Source organism: Meira miltonrushii (assembly GCF_003144205.1).
Source record: "Meira miltonrushii strain MCA 3882 unplaced genomic scaffold FA14scaffold_4, whole genome shotgun sequence".
Classification (NCBI taxonomy): Eukaryota; Fungi; Basidiomycota; class Exobasidiomycetes; order Exobasidiales; family Brachybasidiaceae; genus Meira; species Meira miltonrushii.
Genome location: NW_020289946.1, coordinates 1,614,994 through 1,640,476, shown reverse-complemented (window position 1 = coordinate 1,640,476; position 25,483 = coordinate 1,614,994). Strand labels below are relative to the sequence as shown.

General features: G+C 43.1%; 10 protein-coding genes across 10 annotated transcripts; 5 read left to right on the top strand and 5 right to left on the bottom strand.

The window, feature by feature from the left end:
- Positions 1–3: 3 nt before the first annotated feature.
- On the top strand, positions 4–2,515 carry FA14DRAFT_81623 (uncharacterized protein). The gene is made up of 2 exons (XM_025502943.1): positions 4–304; positions 382–2,515. Exons 1-2 carry the CDS (start codon positions 268–270, stop codon positions 2,451–2,453), a joined length of 2,109 nt encoding a protein of 702 aa, XP_025353420.1. The 5' UTR covers positions 4–267; the 3' UTR covers positions 2,454–2,515.
- Positions 2,516–2,978: 463 nt separating this feature from the next.
- Positions 2,979–4,199, bottom strand: FA14DRAFT_104533 (uncharacterized protein; the record flags this gene model as incomplete). Its single annotated transcript, XM_025495712.1, has 1 exon — positions 2,979–4,199. A coding segment is annotated over one exon (1,221 nt), but the record flags the coding sequence as incomplete, so codon positions are not given.
- Positions 4,200–4,511: 312 nt separating this feature from the next.
- On the bottom strand, positions 4,512–9,126 carry FA14DRAFT_162227 (uncharacterized protein). Its single transcript, XM_025499486.1, has one exon. The coding sequence runs from the start codon at positions 8,856–8,858 to the stop codon at positions 4,728–4,730; it is 4,131 nt and encodes a 1,376-aa protein (XP_025353418.1). The 5' UTR covers positions 8,859–9,126; the 3' UTR covers positions 4,512–4,727.
- Positions 9,127–9,701: 575 nt separating this feature from the next.
- Positions 9,702–11,347, bottom strand: FA14DRAFT_81602 (uncharacterized protein). The gene has a single exon (XM_025502942.1). The coding sequence runs from the start codon at positions 11,164–11,166 to the stop codon at positions 9,880–9,882; it is 1,287 nt and encodes a 428-aa protein (XP_025353417.1). The 5' UTR covers positions 11,167–11,347; the 3' UTR covers positions 9,702–9,879.
- A 107-nt stretch (positions 11,348–11,454) lies between these two features.
- Positions 11,455–13,452, top strand: FA14DRAFT_162226 (putative DEAD-box ATP-dependent RNA helicase 35). Its single transcript, XM_025499485.1, has one exon. The coding sequence runs from the start codon at positions 11,460–11,462 to the stop codon at positions 13,398–13,400; it is 1,941 nt and encodes a 646-aa protein (XP_025353416.1). The 5' UTR covers positions 11,455–11,459; the 3' UTR covers positions 13,401–13,452.
- A 743-nt stretch (positions 13,453–14,195) lies between these two features.
- FA14DRAFT_157796 (uncharacterized protein) lies at positions 14,196–15,042 on the bottom strand (the record flags this gene model as incomplete). The annotated part of the gene is made up of 3 exons (XM_025497920.1): positions 14,196–14,359; positions 14,603–14,889; positions 14,981–15,042. The coding sequence occupies 3 exons, from the start codon at positions 15,040–15,042 to the stop codon at positions 14,196–14,198; spliced, it is 513 nt and encodes a 170-aa protein (XP_025353415.1).
- Positions 15,043–17,424: 2,382 nt separating this feature from the next.
- FA14DRAFT_157795 (uncharacterized protein) lies at positions 17,425–18,364 on the top strand (the record flags this gene model as incomplete). Its single annotated transcript, XM_025497919.1, has 2 exons — positions 17,425–18,268; positions 18,345–18,364. The coding sequence occupies 2 exons, from the start codon at positions 17,425–17,427 to the stop codon at positions 18,362–18,364; spliced, it is 864 nt and encodes a 287-aa protein (XP_025353414.1).
- A 666-nt stretch (positions 18,365–19,030) lies between these two features.
- On the top strand, positions 19,031–20,365 carry FA14DRAFT_157794 (uncharacterized protein; the record flags this gene model as incomplete). Its single annotated transcript, XM_025497918.1, has 1 exon — positions 19,031–20,365. One exon carries the CDS (start codon positions 19,031–19,033, stop codon positions 20,363–20,365), a length of 1,335 nt encoding a protein of 444 aa, XP_025353413.1.
- A 1,539-nt stretch (positions 20,366–21,904) lies between these two features.
- On the top strand, positions 21,905–24,142 carry FA14DRAFT_109622 (zincin; the record flags this gene model as incomplete). The annotated part of the gene is made up of 1 exon (XM_025495882.1): positions 21,905–24,142. A coding segment is annotated over one exon (2,238 nt), but the record flags the coding sequence as incomplete, so codon positions are not given.
- A 379-nt stretch (positions 24,143–24,521) lies between these two features.
- FA14DRAFT_81559 (uncharacterized protein) lies at positions 24,522–25,427 on the bottom strand. The gene is made up of 2 exons (XM_025502941.1): positions 24,979–25,427; positions 24,522–24,896 (listed from the first exon to the last, which is right to left on the bottom strand). The coding sequence occupies exons 1-2, from the start codon at positions 25,205–25,207 to the stop codon at positions 24,631–24,633; spliced, it is 495 nt and encodes a 164-aa protein (XP_025353411.1). The 5' UTR covers positions 25,208–25,427; the 3' UTR covers positions 24,522–24,630.
- Positions 25,428–25,483: the final 56 nt, after the last annotated feature.

Below are 25,483 nucleotides of genomic sequence, written 5' to 3'. Positions count from 1 at the left end.
CACGTTTGATTGTTGCAGTGAGCTTTTTTTTGCATTCCCCTTGGCGAAAAGTGGGGTACAGATAGATTGCGCTTGGTGGTACGCGTACCGTTTCTCCACGCTGCCCACGCAATTCTTTGGCCTTGATGCCTTCTACTGATTTTGGCTTTTCTTTCGCCGCATAAAAAGTACTTGCTTCACACGCATATTTTACTAGTCAAATGCGAGCGTACTTTTTTATTCTTTTACCTCTATCATGATCAAATTGGCCACATTGATTTCATCAATATGACATCTCACCAAGTGGATCTAACTGGGACGAGGGGTAGGTACTTATATTAAAATGCGTCGTCTTAAATTCAGATCATCATTGGCTAATCATATTCCTTTCATTTGCATTAGATAACCTTACCCCATCACAGTCTCGAGCTCTTTACAGACTATGGCATCGATTCTTTCGTCTTTGCGAGATGCCTGCGGGATCTTTAGGTGGAACGAATGACACTGTAGAGAACAACAAAAAGGCATCTTCAAAAGAGGTTGCCAAGCAAATTTCTACTTCCTCTCTAGGTGAAAAGTCGACTCAAAATGACGCAAAGAATTATGGAAGGCGATCAGAAGACCTTCTTCGTAATTCAGCATCCAGAGCAGGCAGCAGTGCAACAACAGATGCAAGCTACGGTAAGCCGCTACAACGACAATCTTCCAGTGTACGACAAATTGATGAGCGTGGAAGTCATATTCCGAAAGATGATCGAGTGAAGGACGAACTAAAAACATTGGAAGAGGCAAAAGAGATGCGAGAGTTCTTGGAGAGATATGGAGGTGAACGATTACGACAGATCTTTTGGGAAATGGTGAAAGGTGAACATCCAGATGCAATCATGTTACGCTTCTTACGTGCTCGCAAATGGAACGTAGACAGAGCGATCGCTGTAATTGGCAGTACGGCGGCCTTTCGAGCAGATAATGATGTTGCTGCCATCCTACGTGGGGGTGAATTAGCCTTAACGAGCACACGAGGTGGTCAGAACATGCTGGCAAACGGTATCTCTTACATTTATGGCGCAACATCTATTGGCGAACCAGTGTATATCATTGAAGTAGGCAACCATTTCTCACATAATCAAACACAGCAAGAATTGAAGAAAGGTGTCATTTTTCTGCAGGAGACTTTGCAGTTGCTCATGCCTCCGCCTATAGAGAGGAAGGTTGTTATTTTCAACATGAACGAATTCGGAATCCGAAATATGGATTGGTGGTGTGTATTCTTTATGGTCAAGACGATGGAGAGCTATTACGTTGAAACTTTGGCCCGCGTTTACGTTCATGGAGCTCCTTGGATATTCAAGCCAATCTGGGCAATTTTGAAGCCTTTACTAGATCCTGTCGTGCGAGATAAGGTTCGCTTGACGTTCTCAGCAGAGGAATTGGCAGAGCATGTTCCCTTTAATCATTTGCCAAAAGGAACAATGCGAGGTGGAATGGATTGGAAATTCGAATGGCCTGCGCCAGATCCGCATGAAAATGATCTACAACTCGATACCGCAACTAGAGATACTCTGCAACAAGAGTACATGGCTGTAGCAGCAGAATTTGAAGCAGCGACGAAAGAGATCGCAACAATGTACGCACGCGCTTCTTTGATGCGACGAAGGGACACTTCAAGCAGAAGAGGAGGGGTCAGGCAAGACTACTCTCTATCATCAGACGAAGAAGATGAAGATGTTTTGTACAACTCGCAAAGCCGAAGACCGAGTGATGGCACTATACTGGGATCTGGAGGACAAACAAACCCCAACACATCAACGGAGGATATTGGAACGAGTTTAAAGGCAAAACGAGATGTATTGGCTACAAAGCTAAGGGTCGCTTTCTTGAGGCTACGACCGTATATTGTCGGTAAAAGTATGGCGGATAGATGGGGTGTGACCAAAGATGATGGTAGGATCGTATGGAAATATAAATCAGTCGATGGCGAGGAAGAAGAACAGGTCTTGGGAGAAGGAACAACATTGCACGAATTACAACGGAATTTGGAAATGATAGAAGAAGCATATGCTCAGAATCAGGCTAACAATGATATAGACTCTGCTTCTTCAAGCCATCGAAGAACGCCGACTTTACCTTCCGCTTTAAGCTCGAGTCAATTGCCGGGTCAGCAAATGGCCAACACTTCCAATAGCGCTCTTGCTACAGCCCCTCCTGGATCGCCGAACGAGATGAATAGGCGACAACAGAGGCTGAAAAACCGATCACGGCCTAGTTCAGGAGCTTTGGAAGTGAATGAGGCAGCAAATGGAACAAGTCCAAACAGTAAGGAGAACGGGAATGCATCTTCAGCAGAACAATTATCAGAAGCACTACAATCTAAAGCGAATATGCAAAACGATCCTCACGATGCTACAGATGGCTCTAATTCACCTGTCCCTGTACATCCACTTCATCAATCAGCTATTTCGCAAGACAAATAATAGCTTATAATAGCAAGAATAAAGACATTCATCATATCGTTGTTCATAATAGCATTACTGTATAGCACAAAGACTTAAAAGTTTGAAATCACCTGAGAAGTTTGTGCCTGCTAGCCTGACTTATCATTGTTGAACAGGATAACCCTGTTGTGATTGCTGTTGGTGGGGCTGGCCAGGACCATACCACGAATTTGCCTGCCATCCTGAGCCGGCATACTCTTGTGATGAGGGCGGATAAGGTTGATTGTACTGTTGTTGAGACTGTTGAGCAGGCTGAGAAGCTTGATGTTGAATAGAGGGAGATTGAGATGGTGGATAAGGGTTTGGAGCGTAATACTGTTGTGAGGGTTGTTGTTGCTGTTGTTGTTGTGGATGAGCAGATGCGGAATATTGTGCGTTTGCCTGCGGTTGGGTCGGTTGAGGTGTGGCATTGGACTGTGGACCAGAATAGGGATATCCGCCTGTATTTGACTGATTTTGAGCATTTCCATAGTATGGACCAGGAGTACTTGCTTGCACTGGTACTTGACTATTGGCTCCTGCATTGGGGTATCTGTTGACATTTTGTTCCATCATTGCATCAAAAGTTGCTCGCGCACGAACAAATTTATCATTCATCGTTCGCAGTTCGGTCACCTTGAGATTGTAGCGATCGATCAATTTGACAATCTTTGGTCGCATCGTCAAGGATGATTGGTATAACTCTTGCAATTCATCATCATCTGCCAAATTATCTCGCGAAGGGTCCAAACCACGTAGCTTGCTCAACAAACGATCGATATCATTCGCTTGAGCAAAGATGTGTGCTTCCAATTCTGCCTCTCTTTGAATATCTGCCGGTGTAGGATCAGGTAGAAGCTCGACATAATTGACAGGAAAGATACCCGCTTCGCCACGCAACTCTCCTCTCCACCAATGTTCATAAACCGAATCCAGGATTCGAATCACATCTCCTTTTTGGAATGCAAGTTCACCCTCTTCACTGGGAGCAAAATCGTACAAGGCTCGAACACGTGAAGCTGCAGGTGCTTGAGGTTGTTGGTTTGCTGGCATTTGAGAATGCGATGGGTCTGGTAAGCTTTTGTTTACATTGCCAGCAGATGAAGTAGCTGCATTGTTTGCCTTGTATGGCTGTGCTGTGCTTGATGATGATGCTTGTGCTGAGTCATTGTACGACGATTGAAAGTTTGTTCCCCTTCCGCCTTGATCCTGCAAGGATAGCTCCAACACTCTGCGCAATTCTTCATCCTCAGCACGCAATTGTTCGGAAGATGGCTCGATTGGTGCTGGTTCGTTCTTTTGATCTTCATCTTGGAATGAAACACCTTGATTTCTCAACACTTCCATCGTTTCACGTACGATGCCCAAAGTTTCATCTTGACCCCATTCTTGACTCCATTGTTTGATCAGAGATGTAGCTTTCTTCTTTACAGTGATATGTGTATTTCTGTCCAAGATGATCCTTTGAACTGTTTGACAAAAGCTACGTGAAGCCAATTCACGATGAGCAATGATTCCGCTATTTTTCGATAAAGCGTCTGATAAGGTTAAAGCGTACAACTGTACGTTTGCGTTTCGATGAACCAATCTTTTCAGGATTGCTGCCACACAATTACGAGCTCCATTTTCTCCTTCATTTGATACCTTGTCGCATACGTCCAAGTTTAATTGCCAATTCTCGCTCGTCAAATTCTCATCTGTCGCCTTTGCCACGATTTCATCAAAAGGATTTGCAGCCTTGAACATCTTTTACTAGTGCAATCTAGACAATGATGAAGATGACAATCGTTGAGTATTCTGTGTTTCTCTCGCCACCTTGTTCGATGTGGAAGTTACAAGAGAAATGGTTGAATGAAGTTACGTTGCATTCTCATCTTTGCGGCTGTGTATGTGCTGTGCATAACAACATTACGCCTGCGCGTGTAAGGCACAGCCAGTCAAGCTTATTGATGCTGCACTTGCTCAGCGTACTTTTGTGGAGAATCATTCATCCAGCCTACCAACCTAAAAATAGGGTAAGCTGTCAAAGTCACACCGTACACAGCCCACTAATTGATACCATCTTTAAAATGAATCGGTTGTATATACAAGAGTAATTTGTAGCGCTGCGAAAGAGAAAGAGCAAGAGTCGGGATCGGCTAGCTGCTACGAAAAGAAGAGAGAGAAAAAGGTACGGAGTAGAAGACAAAATAAAAAGAGAAAAATGTAGGGTTGTGGTTTATTTTGAGAAATAAAAGTTCGTTTCATCAAAGAATGATGCCAATTCAATAATGTTCATTCGTCTTGTTCGCGAGTAGGAGAAAGCTTCGTCTGTCTTTCCTGCGGCAAGTGGGATTTGCTTGGGCCTAGAGAAGTTTTGGACATTGCGTTAGAGGTGCTGGAATGAATAGGTCGATCAGAAGCCCGGATTTCGTTTGAATTTGTTCGTTTTGCACGCAACATATCCAATGCCAATTGAGACCAAGCACATTGTGGTGGAATTTGAGAATTTCCAACGATTTTACTCAAAGCGTTTAGCCATCTGTGCATCTCTTCATCTGTATCAGCAAAGAAGAAGATTCTTTCACCATCTTTAAACGTGATTCGGAATGATCGTTCAACATGATATGTTTCATCAAATTCTTCATCATCATCGTTGTATGCTTTTCCTCCCGTCTTTTTATGAGGATCATGATTTTCTTCGATGGAAATTGCTTTGCTCAAATCAATCTTGACCGTTGGCTTCTTTGTGATTTCATTGAAACCGATCAAATGTGCGCCTTGAGCTTTCACCGGTCTTCTTCTCCAACTTTGACAATCACCTCCTAATTGGGTTAGCGTACCTTCCATCCAAGGTTGTCCTGCATGCCAACGAGCAGATTCCATTCCTTTGATGCATTCGCTCAAGCTTTCAGGTAACAAAGATTTGGAGATGCCAGGCATCGGAGGCAGATAGAATACCTTCAATCGCAACGTTCCTCTTATCTTGTTGAAGTTTCGAGAGAATTCTGCTGCAAGGGCAGGTACGCGAGCTGGAGTGGAAGCGGCATTGTACATATCTGTCGCAGTTGATTGAGGAGCAGGTGCAGGTGGTTCAGCAACAGCTCTTACCGGTAATTCGACAATATGACATTGTGCCAAACAGTCTTGAGCGATTTGCTCGAAAACTACTTCACTTTGTCCGAAAGCACCTTCACGATTCATAAAAGTCATCAAAGGATCAAAAGATCTAGCTTGATCAGCAATTGAATTCGATGATGTTGCGTAAATGGAAGCTGCACTGCTTGCTTGACGCTTTTTGGGACTGGAAAACAACTTGCCAACGCCACGAGAGAAACTTGGCGTCATTCGATCACGTTTCATGCTAGAAGATGGGCTTGATTCATTTGCAGGAAGTGGAGAAGGCTCCTGAAGATGACTGTCTCTTTGAGCGACCAAGGTCAAATTGAATGTCAAGTTTCGATGTTGGATCAACTCAAACTCTTGTCCAACCTTACTCGGTCCGTTGGTGCGTAATCCAGCAGTAGCAGTTCGAACGACATGAAGGCCATTATCCAAAACACAATAGAATCGGGTTGGTTTTGATGGGATAGGCAAATTGGCTGGTGTGAATGAATCAACCATGACAAATACCTTTCCAGCAACCTTTTTCGGGTTTTCTTTTGCACGATACTCTCGCATTTCTTTGGCATATTCGTTCATATCACTTGGTCTTCGCAATTTACGCCATGCTTTGCCAGACTCTTTCTTTGCACCTTCTTGTTCGGCATTGCTCTCGCTTCTTTTTTCTTGGCCAGCTGCTGCCGGCCTTCCAAGCTCAGGAGCAACAAGACTTGTGAAAGCACCTCGATCCTTAACGTGATACTTTGAATCGCCTTGACGATAAATACGACTGAATTCACGTCTCAATCCTGACTCGAACCCATCTTGGTCAACTTTTGCGTCAAGCAATTGTTTACTGCTAGTACCCGCTGAAGATTCGGAAGCTTTCTCGATTGGGGGCAAAGAAGAGGAAGAAGAAGAACGTGTACTCTCGTTCACGCTTTGATCTTGTTCTTTCCTCATCCTTTGCTCTTCTGCTGCCACTTCAGCATCTAGCTCAGTTGCAAGCCTTTCAAGTGGTGATCGCTGCTCGCCTGAAGCGACTTGCCTGGTCGGTCCAACTTGCTGTGCAGCAACTTGGATTGCTTGTGTAGCATCTTCCTTTCTGGTCATGTCCATTTGAGGCGATTGTCTTCGCTCAGGTTCAGATCGACGTGAAGAGGAAGTCAATGGTTTCTGAGGTTTGGCCACTTCTGCATCCTTCTCAGTTCCTACTTCTGGGGTACGATCAAGCTTCCTTTCTTGCTGCTCCTGCTGCAACATCTTCTCCTTTGCTACACGTTGAAGCACAGCATCCCGAGAGATGTGAGGCCTTCCATTCGTTCGCGGTGATTGTATAGCTTGAGCAGGGGCAACATTTGTTGGAACTGACGGTCCGGTTGCCCTTCCAGCCATCATCCTGTTACTGGGCTTCTCAGGAGCAAAAGTTGAAGTTGTGTTGTCTTCCTTCATCAAAGGACTCCATTCGGGTAGAGAAAGTGGAACTGGTTGCATTTGTGTCGGTTTCGCAGGAGGGTGAGGTAAAGCTTTAGCAGCTTTCATTTCTTCGCCCAATTTTGGTCCAGCAGCCCTTCTGCGTCGAGGAGGACTGTCACAAATTTGGTTGTCAGATCCGTCTTGATCTTCCTCTTGTTGCGTTTCCTGAAGGCGCATTGCAGGATGAGGGACAAATTGTTCTTGTTGTTGCTGTTGTTCCTTTGCATGTCCATCTAGCAATTCGTCTCCCAACAATTCATCGACCATGCTCTCGACACGATGCAAGGCACCATAAGCGCTCAAATTACCGCCACTAACGTCAGAATCGCCCTCAACGTATGGACCATCATGATAGATAGTACCATCTGCTGCAGTACGATAGCTCTTATCCTCACTGTGTGATAAGGACATATCTCCAGCTTGTGGACTTTGAGGCTCATCGATCGAAGAGAGTTCACGGCTATCATTTGATGAAGCATCATTGAGTGCGTCTTGCTGTTGTTGCTGTTGTTGTGCGCGTGATTGCATCTCTTGATGTCTTGGTGCATCCATCAAATCGGGCGTGGAAAACGCCGACGATTGACTTTCTGGGCTTGCATTGACCACCATCAATCTTTCGACCACTTTTTGTGCTCCTAGATCGCTTTGAAGCCACATAGCATCGTCGTCTGAGCTACTGCCACCGCTGTGCTCCCGTTGAATACCGTCACTGTCGAAAGACAGATGACGTTGAGCGCCATTCAAGCTTCCCGAATCGCTGCTTGCGCTTTGCATACTTTCGCGATCGAAACTGCTTTCTCGGTCGAATTCTTGTACGTCCAAAACTTCATCAAACGTAACAGTCTTTCGTCTTTCACGTTTTGTAGGACTTTCCATTGGGCTATCGGTACCTGAGCCGGACTCCAACATTGATCTTGGTCCATGAAGACGATTGGATGTCAACAATCCTTTGGCCGATGAAGGTGAATCCACGGCAGATGCATTCATGATCGACCGGCGACCATTGCGTGGAGTACCGTTGGATGTAGGCGTGCAAAGATCTACTTCACCTTGTCCATGAGCTGTTGCAAGACGTTCTGGTGTTCTTTCGGGTGTTTGAGGACGTATTGTTGCATTTGATGCGTCTGTCTGATCTTCTGTACCGAATCTGCTTGGTTGCAACTCTCTATTTGGGGAACGATTAGCATGAGACAAAGCGGCACTTCTAGCCCAAGCATTATCGGGCAATTCGAAATCGGCTTGTGCATTTTCGAATGTGCCATTTCTGCGGAATGGTGAATTGCTCACATAATTGGCCTTTTCTAGTCGTTTGAAGTTTGTGCTCTTTCTTGGTGAATTTTGTGTATAGCGAACAACATTGCCTTCATTCTCAGCATCAGAGTTTGACTGATTGGAATTGATGCTTGAGTTCGATGTTGAGCGTATGAAAGAGATGGTTTTTGATGGACTTGAAGTGCTTGACTTCGATGGTGTTGCGCTAATACCCAAGCCAACTCCGAATCTTTGCTGGCTATTTGGGGATGCTGCGGACATACGATTGGGAGATTGTCTGGAAGGTGATTGACTGGGCGAATAATTTGATGCACTTTGTGGTGATGAATTTCCACCTGCACTTTTGAAGATGCTATTGCTCACCAATCCATGCGAACGTAATGATCCCAAATTAGCACGATGTTCAGGTACGCGCATACGTGAAGGACTTCCTTGTTCACTTCCGAAATCTGAAGGTGTTTGATCGCCTGTGTCACTTGATGACATCATTTGTCTACGTGGTGATCTTTGAGGAGACCAACCGGCAGATGATGCTCCCAAGATGGCAGAAGTTGTTGCGATGGGTGAAGATGACATTTTGTACGGGGTGAAGGGGATGTGTTAAGTATGATTTGGAGTAAGATTGAGTTAAAGCTGATAAGATGATGATTTGAATTTGATACTATTCAGACCTGCGCATTGGCCTGAATCGTAGTTGAGATTGTATGTGATTATTCGATTATCCAATATCCAATCTTGAGCAGAATTTAGGCGATTCAATGTTGGGGATGATGGTGAAAAAGGTTAATGGTGTGAACAGAAATAGAAAGTGCTTTACCTTCATCCCAAAATTGTTTCATGCGGGTTAAAAGTGAAGGACTGCAAGACGGGGGAAGAGAATTACACAGCTTCTGAGCAAACTTTGACTTTCTGCATCCGATGAAGAGCGAAGTTGCCTTTCTGAACACAGAACAAGATGCAATACAGTTTGACTGCTCTCATGCTATTTACCCAATACAAAGGACATGTATACGAGAAGGTCAATGAACATAATTAATCATAAACCAACATAAGGCAAAACAACAGTACACACGCGTGTGTGTGTGTACATATGTGCATGAAACAACATACGCCCTCCCATCCTATGTTTATCAATCAACAAAGCAAACGCGTTTTCTTCCCCATTCATCATCCAAATAGGCACGGCTTCGATGCCAGGTACATGTGACTGGCTTCATTCAGTCGGATTGAATTTGCATTAGAGTATGCGATGACATGCAATCTTTCACACTTTAAAGTCAAATGAAAAAGGCCGATTGTTAGTTAGCCTTCTAAATCTTGATAAAGTACGCTAAATCTCACTCACTTGACCTTCTCGAGGCGGGGCGCGTTGGATCACGTGTAAGAATGTCATGGCTCAACAACCTTTGTGAGCGCCTCTTTAGGTTCGCTTTGAGGATGGTTACGAAAGAGTCAATTCGCTACCTTCTTTCAAGATGCCAGCAAGTAGATTTCTACGAATGTATTGATTGATATACAGAGCAATTGATGATGATCGCCAGACTAATGTACAAATTCAAATGTGAGGGTATATGCGCTGTAAATGTTGAATCAATGCTTAAATCGATGTTGCTGATGCTAATCCAGTAAAGCTGCCACAGATCAAACAAAAGCTCTTTGTGCATTCATCGCGTCCTTTGCATGGCGGTGATGATAATGACTTTTGCATATTTGGCTTGGAGGATGCCATGAAATTCGTAATGGTCTTTTGTTTTGATTTTTGTTCGTGCCTTATTGGTGAACTTGTTTTCAATCGATGGCTGTCCTGCTTCGCTTCATGCTTTCTTTGGTGATTATGTCTTGATGGTGAACGCTGAAGTGCACCATGCTTGACACTTCTTGGCGCACTATGGAGACTTTTATCATCCTGTCTATTGGGAGTCTTTGTCTTTCCACCAATTTGCTCGTATTCAATTCGTTGTCTTTTTGGTGAAAGACCCTTTGTCTCTTCGCGAATTCGCTCGCTTTTGATTCGCTGTCTTTCCAGCAAAAAACTCTTCACCTTTTCACGAATTTGTTCACTTTCCTTTACTTGTCTTTTTGGCGAAATGTTTTCGGGTGATAAGTCAGAAGAAGATGATGGCACTTCGGGGACAAATTCGGAAGAAGACGAGGGATCTTGCGCTTCTCGACTTCCTTTGCTCTTTCGTTTGAGACTGTCAGACAGCTTTTCAGCGCGTTCATCGAAATAAGACGTATCCTCAAGTTTCTTCTCCCAATCCTTTGCTTCAAAATCAATGATATCTTCATCGTCATCATCCTCCTCTTCGCTAGTTCCGTCTTCCTCATCTTTTTCTCTAGGTAGAATTTGCCATTCTGGTGCAATCATAAATCCTGCCGAGCCTTGAAATCGGAGCAAAGGAGGAACGACAGAATGAGCGGGCTTCCATGATCTTCCAATTGCTGGTATGGGCTCAAGATTGCTCTCTCGAGATATGGAGCTGTCATTTGAACTTTCGCTTTGTCCTCTTCTGTTTCCATATTGTCGTATTACCTTTTCCCACGAAGTGCGTAATCTCTGAACGGAACAATGTCTCATTCGTGACAATTCTTCCAAGTCAATCTCCTCAACAGCTTCTTCTCTTGATTCTTTGCCGCCTTCATTTGTGTCATAAGACGTAATTGAATCCGAATCACTTTCATCATCTTTCCATTCATCAAAATCGGATTCTTCTGATGATTCTGCGGAAGAGTCATATTTGCCTGAGTCAACGTCGATCGGCTCAGGATTCGCGTTCAAAGTCTGATCCCGTTTATCCATTTTATCACCTTCATCAGAGTTCGTATATTGAGGCAATCTTGTTCCTCTATTTCTTCCAAAGCGGGCATTTGCAAATGTTGTCATATTTGCCAAATGTTTTTTGAGCTGTCATTCATACTGGTATTCTTCGTCTACAGCATATATCACCTTTTCGGTTTATGAGAGGTTACGAAGATGATATCCGAAAGAGAGTAGGAATTGATGAAGTGAAATGTTAAATGAGCAAGGGAAAACGGAAGCTAAGAGTTTAATTTACACGTTAGCCTCACGCATTTGATTTTTCCCTCAGACGCGTACCGCGTTTCGTCACAAGGTAACAGGTTTATGTAAGCTGTTATCCTCCTTTTTTAGTTTTACCTTTCACTCCACCATCAAAAATGCCGGAAAGATCATCTTCTGTGATGGAGAGTGATGAGTCACGCAATCATGCATCAACATCATACACATCAAAAAGACGAAAAAGGGAAGAGGAAGATGAATCTTTGTTGGAAATGGAAGATGATGATCAATACGAACAATCACGATATATTCCCTTAAAGCAACGTAAAGCAGCAGAGGCTAAAAGGATAGCCAATCTACGCTTGAAAGGGATGAGAGAAGGGGATAGTGAGAATAACATTTCAGCAAACGACAGAGGTGGCGAAAGAAGAGCAGAAGAGGATAATTCTCATCGGCAAGCATCAGAGGATGAAGACGAGACCGGTGCTAGTACTGTGCAAAGAAGTAAGCAAATCTTACTGAAACAGGCCAGAGAGCTTAGACAACAACAAGAGAAAGAAGGCAAGACAGAAAAAGAAAAACAGGCCGAAGAGGAAAGGAAGATTCTAGAAGCGCATGCTGCAAGAAGGAAGTTGGCAAGTGATATGGAACTGGCAAAAGGAATCAGCTATACAGAACCGATCAAAACATCTTGGCGTGCACCTCATTTTATTCGAAAGCGAACAGAAGAAGAAAGTGTTGCATTACGTGAAAAGTATCACATTCTAGCAGATGGGAAAGATGTTCCTCCTTTAATCGAAAACTTTCGTGATATGAAAATACCACCATGCATCATCGAATATCTTCTCTCTAAAGGGATCAAAACGCCTACTCAAATTCAGATGCAAGGCTTACCGACAGCATTTTCAGGTCGAGATATGATCGGGATCGCATTCACGGGAAGTGGAAAGACGTTGGCTTTCAGTCTTCCGATCTTGATGTTTGCAGTGGAAGAGGAAAAGAAATTGCCATACATTCGAGGTGAAGGCCCATTAGGCATGATCATTTGTCCAAGTCGAGAGCTGGCACGACAAACTTATGAGAATTTGCAAGCAATGGCAGAAGTATTGGAACATGATGGATTTCCCAGAGTAGGCGTCTTACTCTGCATCGGAGGGATCAGCATGGCAGAACAGTATCATACGCTCAGTAAAGGATTTCACATTGTTGTTGCAACTCCAGGAAGGTTACAAGACATGCTTGACAAGAAGAAGTTCTCGCTGGATTGTTGCAGATATTTGTGCTTAGATGAAGCGGATCGAATGATCGATATGGGTTTTGAAGATGATGTACGAACGATTATGGGCTTCTTCAAACAACAAAGGCAAACGTTGCTCTATTCGGCCACAATGCCACAAAAGATTCGCACGTTTGCCGAAGAATCATTGATTGCACCAATCGTTGTCAACGTAGGAAGAGCAGGTGCGGCTAATCTTTCGATCATTCAATCGGTCGAATACGTTAAGCAAGAAGCAAAATTGATGTATTTATTGGAAGTGCTACAAAAGACTGCTCCTCCCGTAATTGTCTTTTCGGATAATAAGAATGAAGTAGATGATATTCAAGAATTCTTATTACGAAAAGGAGTTGAAGCGGTTGCTATTCATGGATCAAAGACTCAAGATGAACGTGAATATGCAATCAAGAGTTTCAAGAATGGCAAAAAGGATGTAATGGTTGCTAATTCAGTCGCATCGAAAGGATTAGATTTCCCTGACATTCAACATGTGATCAATTTCAGCATGCCAAAAGATATTGAAGAATACGTTCATCAAATCGGACGAACAGGTCGTGGTGGAAAGACAGGTTTAGCGACTACGTTTGTTAATTCTTCAGCAGAAGAAGCTTCCTTGTTAGATCTTAAATACCTTCTCATCGAGGCTAAACAGCATGTTCCACCTTTCTTGTTGGCCATTCAAGATACCCAAGGAGGCGGTTCAGGTTGTCAATTCTGTGGTGGTTTGGGTCATAGTATTGCCAATTGTCCAAAACTGGACAGACAACAAACACGTCAACGAGCCGGTTTCTCCGGAGGGGATGGCGGAGGTGGTGGTTACTAGAAAGTGTATACTATTCAATTGTATTTGTAGCTCTATTTCAACAAGATGTGATATAGTGTGTACATTGTGTGAGGACTGAGTTGCGGTAAAGCTTTATTAGGTGATGTGTGAATCTTTCTATCATTGTGTTCCGCTTGTACCATTTGTATGAGTAAAAGTCTTCCTGATATTGTCTCTTGAGCTCGGCAGCACATTTTACAAATACTGTTTGACATTTCCAGTCTACGAATCACCTTACAAATAAAGAGCTTCTGCTCCCGTTGCTATCCTTCCCCACCGCCATTGAATTTCTTGCCTTTGTTACCTAGACGTGTAAAGATGCCAAATGCTCATGCTCTGGGCTCGTGTGTTCCTCACACTGATGTTTCTTTTATTTCTCATCTTTCGTTTTCTTTTCCGATGCTTCTCTCTTGTATCTACTGTTTGGGCTTTTCCATGACTGCCAAATGACTCGGTTGACATCCTTTGGGTCGCCTCTATGTCTAAAAAAGAACATTGATTTTCTTGTTCTCTGATACCTGGCCTGCGATGCGCAAAATATCGCACTGGCCGAGCTTCCCAAGGGAGGCAGCTCAGGTAGATAGAAATCAAAGAGATATCAATTGCTTCTGATAGTTTCAGTAATAAGCTCATCCAATTCTGTGTTGTTTGTTCAATTTGCCAAGCAATTATTGCGATTCGTCCTAAGCCTCAAGATCATGATAACACTTGCAATCTTTGGATGAAATCTGCGTCTGCTTCAGGTATGCCATGTTCTCGATGGTACTCAAGTCAAAGATTATCGTCCAAAAGAGACTATAATCGCACTTCAAATTTCGTATTATGACGGCCCTTCTTAAGATTGTAATCACACGAGTTCCATTTTGAATGCATTGAATCAGTTGCAAAGATCTCGATCATTGTGGATGTTGAAGCCACATCCTTTCTTTGTTTGTGATTATTTTTCTTCTTTAAGGAATCTGTGTGGCATCAGTAATGGCAAAAAAAGCATGTGTCCTTAAGAAGAGCAGCAAAAGTGGGTGGAAGGATGTTTCTGCACTTCAGGTTAAGCGACATGTGGCAACAGCCTTCTGCAGTGGCCTTTTTGTATTGAGACCAGGATGGTGAAGAATATAGCGAGCGATCCTTCATTTTCCGTCTCCTGACGGCACGATCAGTTCGGTTCCAGCCATTCACTCGCCAAAATTGTTCCATTTACACACGTCTGAGATTGGCATCATCCGGATCGCTCAGATCGACAATCATGACGTCATTTTCTCTGAATGGAGCTCCCCGACTTAGGAGTCCAGTAGTTCTATCAACTTCTGTCAAGATTCGATCTGATTTGGTAGGCCATATGATTCCAATTGAGCCCTTGGTGCAGCTATGTATGCTCAAGCATTGTTGATAATGGTTGCAGTGGCCCTGTGCAAGAGCTTGGATATTGAGAGATAGGACATCAACACAAAACTTGTGTAAATCGCACGAGCTTGGACTAGGAAAGATAGAACTACCAAACTTGTGTAAATTTGCGTCTTTCACCAACTCAGATATTTCTCCAATTAAAGATCAGAATGAACCCCAAAAAAGACCTTACTTACCGGTTGAAAAGGTCAGAGTAACCAGGATTTATTACAAAACGATTACTCGTGTCCTTTACCATTTTTTGCACGAAAGGTTGAGCTTTGAGAAAATTCCGTTTGATACAACCTCCATTTTAGCACGGATTTTGAATCTATTTGATAAGATGGCTATGAATGGCTATTGAGTTCCCTTCCAACCTTCTTCATCATGATGATTGTATAATTCGAAATACCAAAATAGCAAAGTGACGCATCTCCATTTTGAGAAATCGTTTCTGTCGACACTAAATACAGAAGTTGACGCATATAAGCATCAGAAGAAGTACTGAAGCGTAAATTAAATCTAGGTGTGCGTATTCATAGCAACCTCCATTGTCGTTAAGAGCTTTGTGCACATCACTGAGACAACGACAATTGCAATTCTAGTTAAAAGGAAACCATCATTTCAATCAACGGTTACCATTAGTCGTTCTGATGCTTTCAATTGCTTTTTTGAAATAATCACATATCGCCTTTTCCATATGACTATTTCAAAAAAGCAATTGCTTTTCGTACTTAAATTTTTCATCAACATGCAAATCATTTCATCATAACGATTATATGAAAATCTGAAAACGCACGATCGCCTAAAGAATCACACTGCTTATTCATTGTTGCAGATGATGCTAGATATGACATGCACTTCTAATCTCCAACCTCCAGAAATAGATACTGCAAACGTAAATAGTCATGTTGAAATGGCGATGAATCGATCACGTGATAGGTTTTAAATTCTGTTCAACAAACTCAAGAGCGATGTGATCAATCGACTTCATGTAACGATCCAGATTTCGTTCAACGATTTATGAATCCAGTTGGCGGACCTTTTGATGTATCGAACCAACAATCACTCAGAAATATAAACATCATCTTCACCATGGCCATCTCATCAAAAAGGCCAAATTAAGAAAAGAACATTCGATATGAGTTATAAGTCTTGTTCTGCTCCATACACATTTAAAGGTGGTAAGCGTTCTTCAAATAAAGACTCCGTTTCTGCGATGATGAGACATTCTCGATCGATGCACAAAATGATGGTATGTATTACAAAGTCGTTCTCAAAATGCACTCGCAAACTATGAAATCTGTTTTCGTTCGTATCTAGTGCGTGTATAACATGGTGATTCATTTGTGCTGCTATTATTCTGACTTTGATGAAGTGACATGATCACTCAACATCCTTCAACCTCGCTCATCATCGATTCTTGTTCGATAATCATAAGCGCAGGGCATGCAGACTAAAGAGAGGAACGTTTATTTACCGTACTGAGACTATCATCAAAGCCTATGTATTAGCTCTGGCTAAAGTGTACTAAAATAGAACCATCTCAAAAGCGTAAAGATTGGACTAAACCATGCGGACCGATATTTGAAATTGAACATCCTTTTTCTGATTGAAAAGGGTCTTTATGACTTTCTCCCCCACACGATTATCGTCTCATTCTCTATCTTCATCATGATATTAAAGAAACACCGTGCGTGCGATGGGATTCTGTCTCAAGAATGTTCCACAAAATAACTCTGGTCGGCGAATACTTTGCTCTTGATCAGAATGAGAAATGTGGGTTTACCCCCTCATCCCGATTGCCAGACATTCATTCTCATGCGAAGGAGGTTGATTAGCGTAGTTTATGCTTCTTTCTCCTTGTGAGAATGACCGCGGAGATTGCGAATAAGAGATAAGGTTCTATTAAGAAAACAAGCACATCTCTCAAGCAGATAAAACAACAACGCACCCTTCCGTCTCTCTCTTCCTTTCATTTTGACAACCTAACCCAAGCCAAAAGACAGGGACACTGACTGTGCCGAGCCCTTAATTAATTTCACATGCACAATGCACGACTTGGGTGCGCGGAACAATTAGGCGAATAAAAATAAAACAAAAGTTTTCAAGCAGGTAAAAACGTGTGCCGTACGTGTAATGTACAATAGAATTGCGACATACATTATTCTATCCATACCCGGGTCAAGTCCCACAAAACTTAATCTGCATAATCTACATACTTACTACTACTGTACCTGTGTACAGCACGGGCTGCTTAAAAATAAATCAAATATGCTTAAACGCGTCATTAGACTGACATGACCTGATATCTGTGCTTCAGGGCAAAGTGCGTAATTTGCTGAATATACGCAAATCGGGCTTCACTGCATCAGTGAAACAGCGGCATTCAAAATAGGCTCCTGTATTTTGGCTGAGCAATTTTATCTCTTGTTTTTTTTTTCTCGCTAAAACATTCGAAGAACAACAGAGCGTTTCCCATCATCATTTTTCGAATCGCTGTTTTATAATTGGAAGACTGACGTGTTGCAGCTTACATTGAAAGGTCACAAGGTTACCCTTTTCGTGTTCAACTTGCATATCGGCACTCATTCAGTCAGTACCTTACCCATTCAAACCCACATCAATACCAAAAGGGCAAATGACCAAGAAACGTAGCAAGAGCTGCACATATCATCTCAGAAGCAGCAGCAGCAGCAGCAGCAGCAAGGCAACCAAAAGACAGAATTCAAAACCACATTCTGCTTCGTCGGTTTGCCGTTCAAATTCATCGGATAAGAAGAAAGACACATCTTCACAGTCTCACTGCATCAATGCCGGACAAGAGACATCTCTTGCCACATCATCAAGACACAGTCATGATGCCAGAAAAGAAGTTGTTGAAACTGTCGATTCATCCGCTGCTGCTCACCTTGCATCGACCCTCACCCATACATTAGGTAAAAAGACTGTGTCTTTACATCGAAAATCTTCAAACAACGAACAAAGGCAAATGGAGAGGAGTACAAGTTCGAATGGAAAGGACGGCGGCAGCAGCAGAAAATACACAACAGTGTGCCTCCCAAGTCCAAATGACCGTAAGCAGAGAGCTCATTCCGTTATCCCTGTGTTGCCTGTTCACTCGTCTATCGCCCAAGCACATGTCTTGAGGGGAAGTAAGAACAATCAAAGGGAGGATGTATTAAACGCCTTTTGCACTAGCGCACTTTGGAGCTCTGTCGATCATCCGAACTGTGGTCGTTTGAATCAAATGAAGAAGCAGCAGCAGCAGCAGCAGCAGCACTACAACAAGCTTGAATATTCATTTTGTCCGCCAATTCAATCCAATTCAAGCCTTTCCGACAACCATCTTTCCACCATCACCATCTCTTCTCAACCTTCCGACGACAAGATGACCTATCCACCACCTCCACCGCCTGAAATTGATCCGGCAGCAACGAGTGCAAGTTACGGTGCTTATCCAACTAGCGGCAACCTTTCTTCAGGTAAGTTGATTTTTTATTTCTATTCAGTAGCGTACTTTTGGTCATTTTGGATGCTAAAGTGACGCGGGGACGTTAGGCGCTAAAAAGAAGGTGTAATCTTTTGGGAAGTGGATGCGCTAGCGGAACATGATCAGAGGCAAAGAGAGAAGGGATGGCATTCATTCAATCACCCTTTTCCCAATCAAGGGCGGCTAATGGCCAGCATTGAAAAAAGGGAAATGGCGTTGGAGAATGATAAACCAGTACGGCATTTTGATTTGTGCAATTTTGTCGTTTGACTAGCTGGCATGCATGCGAACATTAAATAAGCATTCAAAGGGAGGCCCACATATTGGATCACCCTTGCTTATTGTTGCTGCTGCTGTTGCGCATGATTGTCTTTTTCTCAATCAATGCCCACTCGCCCGCCACTCTCCATTCATGCAACTAAAAAAGACGCCATCAAAAGTCAAACAGTGTTTCTCTGCTTATCCACTAACAGAAACAACGCTATCCTGCTGTTTCTTTCCCGCTATCATCGGAAAGAAAGGAAGGATACATCCATCCATCCATCACCACCTGACACGTCCCGTTACCATTCTCGCGTGGCTGTTGCTCTAGATTGCCATTGATTTTGGCTTGAATACGACATACTAACGTCAACTGTTTCTTCCTCTTTCTCTTGCTTTCCTCGTCAACGCGCTTTCTTTGCATCTGTACAACGCGTTCATTCAACGATTCACGTTCTCAATTGCACGATTCTTGATCATCTTGGTCGCTATCATGTCGCACGCCATCACTGCTCAACATCCATCCTCACATACAGGCTATACTGTCGACGAAAATGGACATCACGTTCAACATTTGCCTCCATTATCGGAAGCTTTGCATCCTGATGACGCAGCTGCAGGAGCATCAGCTGATCATTTGAGCGGTCAAAATGCTCATTATGGTGCTCATGCTGCCAACGTGTATGATCCTCATCATACAGGCACGACAGCAGACGGTTCAGCCGCGCACGGTCATTACGATCAACAACAATCAAACAACTTTTTCGATCCGCAAATCATGGAACCCCCTCCGCCTGCAGATGGATCACAAAATCATCATACCGGACTACATGGCAATGGTGCATCTGCAAATGGTAACAATGGATACGGAAGTAGTTCAGCAATCATGACACCACCGCCGCCAGCATCTTCGCATGGGTATGCTTCTTCTCCTTACCAATCAGGAGGTTCAGCACCTTTGTTCCATCGTGCTTCAATTTCAGGACCGGTCATGCACAGTCATTACCCTCCACCACCTGGAAACCAATCTGCCACGCATGGTGCAGATGTTTGGTCTTCAACTTCTGCCACTGCAAGACCGCATACAGCCGATGGTATGTTTGCTGCTTCTCAAATGGGTGGAATGCCAGGTCAATGGGCAAGTGTGTCTGAATACAATCGCGGTCCACGTGGATCTGTGAGCAGTATGTCAGATGCGGCACCTACGTCTGGCAGTAGCAAAGTGTTTTCCTATATGCCAAGCAATGGAGACGATTCTTCTTCTACGGCAGGCTCACAAGGACATCAATCTTCTGGAGGCCCACGTAAGCGTCCTCGTCGTAGATATGACGAGATTGAACGCTTGTATTCGTGTTCGTGGCCAGGCTGTCAAAAGAGTTATGGTACTTTGAACCATTTGAATGCTCACGTTGCTATGCAAAAGCATGGACCAAAGCGCAGTCCAGCAGAATTCAAGGATATGCGTAAAGCATGGAGAAAGAGTAAACGAGAAGATGAACAAAGAAGACAAGCAAATGCAGCAGCAGCAAATGAAGAAGCGCTCACTCGATCCAAGATGGCTTTCGCTCAACCGAATCAACCCTTTATGACCCATACAAATTATCCAGTCAACAATTTCATGCCACCACCAACGTCTGCACAGAATAATGCAAATGCTCTAGGCGGTGCAAGTGGAAATGGACAAGTTCCACGTTATCATCCACAATCTGGCATGTATTCTGGTTATTCAGCAGTGCACAATGGCTCCTATCCTGGCGGAGCACAGGGTCAAGGTGCAGGATCTGGCGGTTTAGGTGCTTATTTGATGGCTCATCGTGGAAGCATCTAAAACAAAAGCCAACAACAAATGGCTTGAATGATGAAAAGATGCTGGACCATCATTGAATCTTTTTTCCTGCTCCTCTATTCTGCTAACAAAAACTGCTTTGCGCTATCGATTCAACCCAAAAGTGTGTTTCCTGTTCAACGTTTTCTTCACTTTGCCCTATTTTCAACGTTTTAACTTTATCTTCTTTACATCCTCACTTTACCAAGAAAAAGTGTTGTCTTTATTTACAGCGTCTATCAAATCAAGATGCTCGATACCTATTCTTTCTCCTCTATCTGTTGGTATTGTTTGTTCAATTATTCCGTCTTTTGTTTTCCTTCTCTTCTATCTCAACATTATATCCTTCTCTTCCTTCTGTTCATTTTTTTCTTAGCGTACCTTACCAATTTTTTTTGTGCAAATGTGATTCTTGCTTTTACATGTGTATCGTGTGAATGATAACATAGAACCCTAAGAATCTTGTTCGGATATAAGATGATGTTCAATACCAAGTATTCTACACAGCATCATGATGTGAGTGGCTGAAGATAGTTTCTAGGAAGATCTAAACTAGAGTATGCACTTTAGCGCACTAAGCTTTTTATTTATTTATTTCGTGTACATGATACATTTTAAGATGCGTCTTTGCATTGAGTGATTTATTGCACAAAACGTCAATTAAAAAACGCGCGAGACTAAAATTAGTAGCAAATGCAAGCAAAAGTTGCATACATTCATTCTCACTTTCAAAGCAGAGTTTTAAGTGATATGGTGTAGAAGAGAAAGCCAAGCAAAATAATCTTGTAATCATGCTCTTATGATGGCACAGCATCATCATCATCAAAGAGCATTCACTTTTTGTATTCATTCTGTGCCTGATATCGAACAAACAAATGCATTACGCACGCGGAGCGCGTGAGAGCGGTATTGTTAAACTAGACGGACATTTCTGCAAATGATAATTTTATTTTCTGTACGGCGATAGTGCTGCTTCTTTTTTTTATGAACGCGGGTGCAACACAGCCCATTTTAAGGTTCTCTATGTTTAACAAATCAATCATTACACATCATCCTCTCTCTCCCTCTCGCCTTCGCATAAATTATCTCCGCCGGAGAACATGGTCGATCTTGGATTCACATTCATTTGCCACTCTCAACCTTAACGTCCATCACATTTGTTCTCTTTGAACAGAAATCCTTTTTTACCGATACCCCCAAGCACAAAACAATCGTAACGAGACACATTCATATTGCATATGAACAAATAGGAGCGGAACAGGAACGAAAATCATAGCTTGCTCACAATTCATTCTGAATTCTAACATGATGACCAGTGGACAGAGTTCCCTGCGATCAGGGTTAGCGGTCTTTTTTCTGCTCATGACTACCTTTCTTGTGCAGTCTGTATACGGTTCAAGCAGAAGTCCTCTTCCTCTCAAACAGCTAACGCATATAAACAATATTCGAGTAGAACGGGCAACAGGACTGTTCAACGAGAAAAGGTCACTAAACTCTTCAATTTCTTCCAATTTAGGATCCATCTCTCACTCAGATCAATTTCGACTTTCATTCGAGGCTTTCGATAATACCTTTCATCTTCATTTACAGCCTACCGAAAATCTCGTTCCTTCAACGGGTGCAACTGTTCGGTATACTTCTTATGATCCAGAATTAGGACGAGATGTAATCTCAAAAGAGGAAACAATCTTTCCACATGATATTCGTGCATACCATGGTGTTGTGATGCATAAATATTACACCGCCAAAAGACTTGCTGAAGATCGGATAGGGTTACGAAGAGATCTTGACTCAAACACATTCTCGGAAACGGAAGAAGGTGTGATGGGAACAGCTTCTATCATTCTACACGATGATGGAACCGAAAGCGGAAAGCCAAGCTTTGAAGGTACATTTGATTGGGCAGGTAACGAACATATTATCCAACTTCCCCTCAATTACCTATCCAGTCGATCTGTTCACGATCCAAACGTGAGAAAAAGAGCGATAGAAGATGGGTCTTTGGTCCTGCATCGAAAGTCCGATCGAATGAGCTGGCCTGAAGCTCACTCATTAAACATTCGTACAGAAGAACAAGATAATCAAATTGGCTGTAATGCCGATGGATATGACTTCAATGCCAATCATGCCCTTCGCTTACCTTCCAGTAATGAAGGTGATCTACCCAGTCCTCTCTCGCCGTTCTCGTTCTTCGCCGTTCCAAATCAACCAAAGCTTGGACGAAGAAGTGTGTTTCCCAATCTACTGAACGGTGAGCTATTTGGCAAACACTCACGTAGACAGGATCTTGCCACTTCGACGAATGGCTATTCGTATCATCAAGCTTTCGTTAAGAGACAAACTGGTGCGGATATTATGGGAGGAACAAATAATGATTCATACATTGATGATATTGGCTCTAAAGCAGGATGTCCAAATGCAAATCGTGTCGTTTATATGGGCGTTGCGACCGATTGTACATACACAGCCCGATTCAGCAATTCTTCTGCAGCACGCATTCAAGTTTTGAACGACATGAATACGGTTTCGAACATCTATAGAACCACATTCAAGGTTGCTTTGGGTGTTGTTCAATTGGACATTCGTGAGTCGTCAAATTGTCCTACTTCCGGTCAAGGTAATGCACGATGGAATCAACAATGCAGTGATGCATACACTTTGGATCAGAGGTTGAGCGATTTCAGTTCTTGGCGTGCCAATCAGAATGCCAACGGAACAGGTCTTTGGCACTTGTTAACGAATTGTCTCTCAGGATCCGAAGCTGGAGTTGCTTGGTTGGGTACACTTTGTAAGACAGACTCATCTGGATCGGGAAATAACGTAGTAAGTGGAACGGGTGTTACTGCTGCTACCGCAAATGAAGCTCAAACGATGGCACATGAGATCGGACACAATTTTGGAGCGGTTCATGATTGCATTCAAAATTGTGCGATCAACGGCAATACGGCAAGACAGAATTCGGGAAGTGGCCCGATTTGTTGTCCACTTTCGTCATCGAATTGCAATTCAAATGCGGCATACATCATGAGTCCTTATGCAACCCAACCTACCACGCAATTCTCACCTTGTTCGATCGGAAACATTTGTACAATGTTGGGACAAGGTTTGGATACTTCTTGCGTTGTGGATCCGTCCGAAAACGGACGCGAGACTTTGAGTGTTCAACAATGCGGTAATGGTATCTTGGAACCAGGAGAGGAATGTGATGCAGGCCCGAATGGATCAAGATGCTGCACAACACAATGCAAACTTACATCAGGATCAGTTTGCGATCCTGAAGGAACAACATGCTGTACTAATCAATGTCAATTCGCCAACTCAGCGACCGTTTGTCGTCCTGCTGTTGATGAAAGATGCGATACTGCTGAAATGTGTACAGGCACTAGCTCCGAATGTCCAGCTGATATCAGAGAGAAAAATGGTGAATCGTGTGGAAATGGATTACAATGTGCTGCGGGTCATTGTACTTCTCGTGATTTGCAATGCAGAGAACAATCATCTTCAAGCGATTTCAACTTTACACAAGCATGTTCTGTCACGGCTGATAATAGTTGTTCGGTTTCATGTGTTGATCCTTCAAGGCCAAACACATGCGCTGTCTTGCAACAAAATTTCATCGATGGGACCGAATGCGGTTATGGTGGATTCTGTCAAGGTGGACAATGCAAATCAGGATCATGGCAAGATACGTTTAATTCTTGGTACAGAAACAATCTCAGAATTGCCATTCCAGTTACGATCGTTGTTGGTGTTTTAATCTTGGCAGTCTTGTATGGATTGTTAAGATGTTTATGCCTGCCTCTATTCGGTCGTGCAACTGGAAGAAAGGTACCTGGAGCCACTGGACCGGTAGCAAGACCAAATGGAAATACACAACCTGCCTACAACAATCAACCGCCACCACAACATCCTTATGGTGCAGGAGGCAATGGCTACTATCAAAACAATGCACCTGCACCTCCACCGCCTACTCGCCAATCGGGCGGATGGGTGGACCCCTATTCGGTCAATGGTCCAATCGGTCCAGAGTATCCTTCTCGTCGTGGTTAAACAAGTATATCAAACGGACAATAATATCATTTCTCTTTTTATAACGACAAAGGTGGAAATCAATTAGCATATATTGCATTTCTCTTCTCTCTATTTCTCTCTCTCTCAATTGTACATTTGCACATCATATATAAATCAAATCTTGATTCATCGCTCGTTTGTTTGTTGGTGACTGTCCACTTCGATCGATTAAAGATTGGGGAAAGGAGCCCTTTTGATCACAGCAACGTCGCACCTGCTAAGATGACGACAGCAAAAGTACAAAGAAGTTGCAGAGTGACTGCAGAAGTTGGTAAGAGTGCAACAGCTGCAGCGATATAATTATCATCGGGACCTAAAGCTTCTTGACCGTCTTCACCTTGACCTGGAGCCGGAAAAGGGGCTTGATAAGTACCTGCCAATGGACCTGAAGATGGCAAAGGTGCAAGTGGGAACGTTGTCGGTGTAGATGAAGGTGCGGTCGAAGTAATGTTTGTTTGATTTCCTGACAAAAGAGAGGTGTGAAGGTATGTAATTCAAATTTCAGTTTTCAGGTCGACACTCCCCGTATTTCAGAATCAACTCACCATTCTGTCCGCTCGCCACTGTCTTGTTATTGCTCGTAGTGTTGTTGGAAGGCTGTGCCGAGGAAGTTTTGTTATCGGCTTGTTGTCCTCCATTTTGATGATTGTTTTGATTATTCTGATTGTTCTGCTGTCCTCCTTGCGCTAAGGCGACATTTTGATCATTTTGCAAGATGAGCGCGGTCAATACGAATATGAAAATGAGAATCTTTCTGTGAGAAGTCGTATGCATTCTGATTGATTGAACAAATCGATGATGGTGATACGGAGTTCAGTCGTGGCTTTTCCCATTCCCCTGATCTAGAGAACATAAAACGGACTTTGACCTGAAGGCGGTGCAAAAAGTGATATATGTCTGAAATTGAATTATATCTCGCTTCCGTTTCCGAAAGGCGTGCGCTTTTATGACTGGCTTTTAAATACCGCGGAAGTAAGGACATAATCCGTTGCAATGCACTCTCACCAACACATACAACATGTCTATTCAACGCATTCTATTCAAAAAGGA

Bases quoted from the DNA above. Each gene is read 5' to 3' on its own strand.
- FA14DRAFT_81623 (XM_025502943.1), top strand. From the start codon at position 268: ATGACATCTCACCAAGTGGATCTAACTGGGACGAGGG. The intron at 305-381 runs GTAGGTACTTAT...CATTTGCATTAG, and splicing joins GGATCTAACTGGGACGAGGG to ATAACCTTACCCCATCACAG.
- FA14DRAFT_162227 (XM_025499486.1), bottom strand. From the start codon at position 8,858: ATGTCATCTTCACCCATCGCAACAACTTCTGCCATCTTGGGAGCATCA.
- FA14DRAFT_81602 (XM_025502942.1), bottom strand. From the start codon at position 11,166: ATGACAACATTTGCAAATGCCCGCTTTGGAAGAAATAGAGGAACAAGA.
- FA14DRAFT_162226 (XM_025499485.1), top strand. From the start codon at position 11,460: ATGCCGGAAAGATCATCTTCTGTGATGGAGAGTGATGAGTCACGCAAT.
- FA14DRAFT_81559 (XM_025502941.1), bottom strand. From the start codon at position 25,207: ATGCATACGACTTCTCACAGAAAGATTCTCATTTTCATATTCGTATTG. The intron at 24,897-24,978 runs GTGAGTTGATTC...CTCTTTTGTCAG, and splicing joins AGTGGCGAGCGGACAGAATG to GAAATCAAACAAACATTACT.